Source organism: Cariama cristata, unplaced genomic scaffold (genome assembly GCF_000690535.1).
Source record: "Cariama cristata isolate BGI_N322 unplaced genomic scaffold, ASM69053v1 scaffold36807, whole genome shotgun sequence".
NCBI classification, from domain to species: Eukaryota; Metazoa; Chordata; class Aves; order Cariamiformes; family Cariamidae; genus Cariama; species Cariama cristata.
This window is the reverse complement of record NW_009629038.1, coordinates 600-7,584: the sequence shown is the minus strand read 5'-3', so window position 1 is coordinate 7,584 and position 6,985 is coordinate 600. Positions and strand designations below refer to the sequence as shown.

Sequence of the window (6,985 nt, the reverse complement as noted above, 5' to 3'; positions counted from 1 at the left end):
ATAGCTGCAGGAGTGAGGAATTCACCACCCTCCCTGTATTATTGCTTTTACTGGTTCCTCAGTCGGCAGTGCCTGTTCGCAAAGGCTCCCTTGCAGTTTGCTGCAGCTCCTCTTGGTTGTATTATCTTTTCCAAAACAACAGCATCCCACGAGAAGCAGACTCTGCTGCTTTGGTTATGCTGCAAATGGTGTGTAGTGAAGAAATATGTTTTCTGCAAGAAAGTTACGTGTCGGCATATGTCTCTGCTCTGGATTTCTCCTTTCTATAAGGTTGAAGTGTTGGGGTTTTTTGACAGCATGGAAAACCTGGCAGGTCAGATCAGTAAGAATCATAATAAACCCTTCTTTGTCACGTTTTGTTTTAAGGCCAGGTGGTTAGCTTTGCTGAATTTAGTGGTGCTGGTGAGCTGTGGATGAAGTACCGCTCAATTAGTTTAAGACCACATTGCTTCAGGTGAAATCACAGTACTGCTCCAGGCATGACTGACAGCAAAATCTACACTCTATGAATAATGGGGCAGTAGTCCTGCATGTGATGTGAATGAGAGGCTCACAGGTGAAGCATCTTCATGACAAAGTTTTCATGTGGTGAATGCAGCACTGTTCCCCAAGGATCTACTGAGGCATTGGTTCCCCTGAACTCCAGGGAAGGAGGTTTCTTATTCCAGGGTGGATGTTTCAGGCAAAGGGAGACAGAGAAAACATAGTCATGTGCTTATTCAGATGTGAGATCTCATGTCTTCATCAAAGACTTCAGTCTGGGCCGCTTGTATCTCACAGAATGGTTTTAATTGGTACCTGAGAAGCTGTTTCCATATTTTATTTTATTTTCCCGGAGCGGGAGAGACTTTGAAGGAGTTTTCTGGTCTGGAAACTATTTTTCTCCTCCAGCTCTACTTAAATCCTGGCTTGAATTGATGAGGTTTGCAAACCTTAGCCACAGCCTGGTTCAGAAGTCAGTCAGATGAGAGGGAAATTATCTGTTATCTTTGGTGGAGCGAAGAATGGGGACTGTATCCTTTGGAAAGCCTTGGCTCAGGTAAGTGAAGGTAGAGTTCTCTGAGAGCGCTGAGGAGATGCTGTCTTTTCACTATGGTTGGTGTGGCTGGAGAGCTGCAGATCTCCTTCTGGAGCACAACCTCCAAACAACAACAAAAACGTCCAACAAAGAACTTGCAGGGCAAAGGGTTAATTTATTTCATCCACAAGGTGATCAAAACTACCTGGTGTGTTATAGATGAGAACGATGTTCATGGAAGCTTTCTTCCTTCTAAAAACACTGCTAATATTAACATTTTCCCAGTCCTTGGTTTTAAAGTTGGTTGTTTGTTTTTTGTCAAAACCAAATTGACAGTTCTTCCTCTCTGAAAAACTTTCAGCAAATGGAAAGTTTTAATAACTGTTTAATAAATCCAAACTCTGTTCTTCCTCATCCCTTCCAGAAGACTCAACAAAAGCAGGGGTCTACTTTAAACCTGTCATATGAGCACAAACAAGATGGGTCTTTCCTTTGCATTTCTTTGCTTTCTGCACCCTTCAAAATCCCCTCACCTCAGCCTACTGCTCCAGTTTCACCTGGCAGCTTGCTTTAAGGATGGTACCCCGGGATGACTATGGGCTGTAGTAAATCTGCGCTCCAGTGAGGTGGAAGGGCTCAACGGGGAAGACAGGGCCTTGTTTCCTCTCGAGCTGGGGACACACTGGTGGTTCCCAAGCCATGCTGTATTGCCGCTCTCCTCTTCCGAGCACCATTAGCTCATTTGTCATTTATTTCCTATCGTGCTTTTGGCTTTGCCTCCCCACTTCTTGCTGAGCTGCTCCCTATCTCCACTTCACTTGGATTAATTCCCCCAGTGTGATTTTTTTTCTTTGTTTCTCCTGCTGTGGTCTCTGCTCTTCAGCTCTGTGCTCTCTGCATCCTACGCTCTCTCTTCCCTCCCTTGCCTGGGCTTTCCTTGCTTGTTCTCAGACTGTTTGGTTTTCTCCCTTCCCTATTTTGCACTGCACGCCGATTTTGTCCAATATATGGAGAAGCGGCAGAGCTTGTGTCAACCAGTGGGCTGGGAGAGCAGCAGTAAACCTGGCCTGCAGGCCAAGATGCATCTTTCCCCTCACCCTTGGTGAGGGGCCCGTGGTCTCCCGGCCACTGCTTTGGGTCTGCCACCCCAGTTGGAGCTCACGTGGCAGCAGTGGTGTAAAAAGGAGCTGCTCCTGCCCTGTGCTGCAGGTTCCCTTCCGACCAGAGCATGGGGGAAGTCTTTGACGGTTCTTAGCAGTAAATGTGTTTCCGACACAGCTTTGCCGATGCCACACCAAGCTCCAGGCTTTTCCAGTCCTAGAGCCGGACCCTAGGCGCAGGATGTGCAGGCAACTCTGTGCTTCTCCGGGTTTAAGGGTGCTCAGCTTGGGAGCTTTGCTTTGGGCCTGTGTTCTCAGCTGTTCAGCTCCGGTGTTACCTGCTGGTTCGGGGTTTCGGGATGTCTTGGCATTTTGCGTTGCACTTGGAAAAATTATGTCATGATTGTGGATGTCTGAAATGTTCCCTGCTGCCGCGGTTATAGCGCCAGCCCAGGTTATGCCAGGGGTTTCTGGCAGAGCCATGTCTCCAGAGATCCAACCCACTTCACCCCAACTGTCATTCCCACCACAATAATGGTGTCCTTTTCTTTCCCCGCAGGTATTACAAGAGTTCGGTTGTGCTGATGTGCTTTGTGATCCCAACCTTTGTGCCGTGGTACCTCTGGGGTGAGAGTCTGTGGAACGCCTACTTCCTTGCTTCCATCCTCCGGTACACCATCTCCCTCAACGTCGCCTGGCTGGTTAACAGCGCCGCTCACATGTACGGCAACCGCCCTTACGACAAGTACATCAACCCCAGACAGAATACCTTGGTCACTCTGGGAGCCATCGGTAAGTGCTGTAGCCCTGGGTAAAGCTTTGCAGACTCAGGGCGACATCCCATCTTATTTTACCCCAATCGGGGCTTTGGGCACCTGCAACTGGACACCGCTTGGAGCCAGGGCTTGGAGGAGGCTGGAGCTTGCACATCCTAGAAGAAGACTCCCTCCTCCTTCTGATGGTAGAACTATTTCAACAACATTGAAATAATGCCATGTCATCTCTGGGCAGAGATGTGTTCACAGTAGCAATCCTCTTCTCAGCGCAGCAGAAGTAAGTGACTCTGCTGCTTTACTTGATTGTGCATCTACCCTCTCGAAGCCCTTACACGCGTAAGGGGTGGGATGTGCCCCTTCCTACTGGGGAGGAAAGCCCAAAGCACTGAAACGGAGTCTGTTGTGGGTGTGCCCCAGAGGCCTCCCATAGCCAGGGGTGGAGCATAACCTGCACTGGATTCAGGACTTGGGAAACTGCTGTTGGGGTGTCCCAGCCAAGCCTGTTCCTAAGTTCATAAACATGCCAGCCGCATGGTCTTTAAACTCTCTTTCTGCTTTTCAGGTGAAGGTTTCCACAACTACCACCACACCTTCCCATTCGACTACTCAGCCAGTGAGCTGGGCCTGAAGTTCAACCCCACCACCTGGTTCATTGACTTCATGTTTTGGTTGGGGTTGGTCACTGACCGCAGGCAGGCTCCGAAGGAGATGATCCAGGCTCGCAAGGAAAGGACTGGAGATGGCAGCGCTTGAAAAGTTAACTCTTTGCTGTGCCACTGCTGTCGTACATGCGGGTGGGTGGGTGTGCACTCCTGTGCCTGTGGTGGATTTATTTTCCTCTGGGTAAAACTAGTTTTTTCAGATCAACTGGGTCGAATTAATTCCCCAGGGACAGATTCAGCCCCAGCTTTTTTTCCTTATTAGCTGTCTTATGTCCAAACTTCAGACTATTAAATGTAAAAAATGTTATATATTATTTAATATTATAGTTAAACAGGAGAGAGATTTGATTTTAGTCCCTGTAGTTCATGTCTGAAAGACAGTGTAATTTGCTTGTTCATGGTAAACGTTGGCAGGTTGGAGGAGCTAACTGTCCTTTCCAAGTGCAGTTAGGGGAGATTTTTTTTCTTCTATTAATCAAATATGCTTTTGAGACACATCTCTCGGAGAGGATGGGGCAGGGCCCAATGTGCTGTTTCAGTTACAGACTAATGGAAAGGTCAGGAACAGCATCGATTAAAAAAACAGGATGTCCAAGGGGAAACATTGGCCTAAATTTAGTTAGATCTTAGTTTGAAAACCTGCTTTCTTCTTTTTGTTAGCCCTGTTAGGCAGCCCAGTACACTGCTGTCTTTGCTAAATATGAAAACCATTTATTGCTGAGCAGCCTTTTGTGTTGAAGATTAGACTCTCTACAGGCCGAAATACCAACTGATGATATGTTGAGATGATTCCTTTGTTGTCGCGTATACATCGTAATCTGTAAAGGTATAGAGCTCATCCATGTCTTAAGCCAAATAAAGCTTTGGTTTCAGTGTTTGGAGACCTAAGTTATATTCTAATCGATCATCAATGCATGCATATTTTAGCTCCTTTTGCACAAGAGACCTCTTAATTTCTTTTTCTGCCTTTGACGAGCTAGTCTTAGAAAACTGACCTTTATCTAAGTCAGAGTCTACTAATATTTCAGCTGCATGCAACATCCATTGGTTTCTCAGCAAAATATAAAGACAGTTATGTAGCTTCTGAATTTTAACAGTTGCCTTGTTTTAAAAAAAAAAAAAAAAAAATATTTTAAAAAAAAAAAAAAAGCGCATGTGGAATTAATGGGACATGTAGCCCTTTGTGTTAGATGTTAGCCAGTGCAGGAGAGAGGCTTTGTACTGTCAGCACTGGAGCACTTTTGAGGATAGAGGGCGTGATTTTCATTTATAAAGAAGGTCAAAGCCTTGCCCCTGGGAGAGGGAGTGCCCAGAGCCTTGCCCTGGGTAAGGCAGGGATCTCAAGGTAACTGAGACTCAGGCCCAGGTATTTCCAGGAAAGATGTAGAACTGGGGGGGAGTGGGATTACAATGGTTTCTTTTTTTGTTCTGTTTCTTGTTTTTTAAATGATGCCATATAATATAAAAGAGTTGTCTTTATTCTGTATTTCATCCAGCAGGTGTTTTAACAGTGTTACTTTGCCATTAATGATGTGTAAACTCTTGAGTGATTTACAATAAACAGTTATGAGTTAGACTGGGTGCTGTGTTTTATTTCGAAACGTCTCCCAAAGGGGAAGGGTTTTGTGCATCACACATCAGAATTACAGCAGCATTTTGCTTCGCGTTTCCAGCTCTACGCTTGGTGCAGCGTTTCCAAAATATCAGCACTTCTGGCTTCCTGGTCATTGGAAGGGAAGTGTTGTCAAATGGAAGGGCACCAAGAGATTTGATTACTTCAGGCTTAGTGGCCAAGCTGATAGAGGGGGAAAAAGAAAATTCAAGCTGACATAAGCTTGAAAGGAGACTGTGGCAAGTTCTTGCATATGAAAATACCACTTCAGTAGCAAAATGTGACTGCAGGACAAGACTTTGACTAAAACTACTAAGTATTTTGTTTAGATTTTGCTGTAAGTTCTCCTTGTTTCTGCTGAGATGTGCCTGAAGACCTGGGTGTGCCAGAAATCGTGTCTTGATGTGCCTTCATCCAGAGTCGGGGCTGTTTAACAGACACGGGAATTACACGCACATGAATAGGAGACATCTCCCCTACAGTGCCCGCAGGAGGGGATGGAAACGGGCTCCCAGAGCTGGGAGGTTTCTGATCTACTGGTTAGAAAGATAGCGCTCTTGTTTCCTACTTTGCGCGGTCGACGGGCAGTTGGACAGCAGCAAAAATGATGGGGAACCCACCTTCAAAATGATTCAGACGATGGGTCTGGACTTGATGTTTGTAGGAGTGAAGCTGGGAAGATGCGCAAATGCCTCATCTTCCTGGTGCTCCCATCATTTCATTTGTGCTGCTCCCTGGCTGGAGCACTGCAGTGAATGCACTTTCTTCCTGTTGATCTTTATCATACTTAAGAGCCTTTTTTTTTTTTTTTTTTTTTTCCCTCTTCTGCACTGCTATTACTTGGACTTCTTTAAGCTCATTCCTGTCAAGTACATGGTGTAAGAATAACTGGCCCTGCAAAGATGTACATGCCGTTCTGAACCTCTCTGACTACCTAAAATTACAATAAGGTAAATTTTTTTTTTTTTTTTTTTCCTCCTGCGTGTATAAGACTTCAGCAGCAACAGCAGTTCCAGCAGGATTCAGGGATCTGAGATTTTGAAACCATTGGCAAGACCCATGGTTTTGAAAAACTGAAAGTAATTAAGGAAACATCATTCAGAAAAGGAAAAGCTCCTCCATCAAGTGTTTTACCTTGGAGCTTGTACTACCTGAATTCCTGTTTCTGCAGATGAACTTCTCCACGTGGTGCAGCTGATTAAAAAATGTCAGTTAGCCTTTGCAGAAAAACTAGATTTTTGAAGAGAATGCCTTGAATTTTGGTTAAAACAAGGAATGCTTTCATGCATTTCCTTTTTTGCTTATTTGTTTTGATTTTTTGTGTGTGTGTGTTTATTTTGAATTTTTTGCTTGTTTGTTTTGCTTGTTTTTTTTTTCTTTTGGGAAATCATTTTGGCCTTGTTCTTCAGTGTGGTTTCCCCTTCCTCAAGAAGATGTAGGGTCTCTGGGAGGCAGGAGGAGCCCCACCTGCCTCCCAGGGCAGCTGCTGGATCCACCTGCAACTGCGTGCAGTGACACAGTGAAGTTGTGGAGCCTCGGTAAGGTGGGTACTAAGTGCCTGATCTTCTGTTGTCTCTAACTCTTCTTGGCACGTTGAACCATCTGGAATAACACCACGTAGAACTGAGAACAAGAGGTATTTGTATGCTATCCTGTGCGGTGTTGCGCTGTTTCCAGGCTCTCAGCTTTGGCACGCAACAGGGACTGGATCTTTTTAATCTTTTTTTACCCAGAACTGGTGGGGCCCTTAAGAAATGCAGTGTTGGCTCTGGAGTTACGTGCTCCTTCCACGGCAGAAAGCCCTGAGCAGGTCACCT

General features: G+C 45.5%; 1 protein-coding gene across 1 annotated transcript in view; it reads left to right on the top strand.

Moving 5' to 3' along the window:
* SCD5 (stearoyl-CoA desaturase 5) overlaps positions 1-3,647 on the top strand; it is a gene marked incomplete at its 5' end in the record, with an annotated part of 9,706 nt that extends 6,059 nt beyond the window's left edge. Inside the window, 2 exons of the mRNA XM_009705021.1 lie at positions 2,678-2,910; positions 3,457-3,647. Coding sequence (XP_009703323.1) covers positions 2,678-2,910; positions 3,457-3,647 — 424 coding nt within the window. The remainder of the gene's footprint in view (positions 1-2,677; positions 2,911-3,456) is intronic.
* Between the last annotated feature and the right edge of the window lie 3,338 nt (positions 3,648-6,985).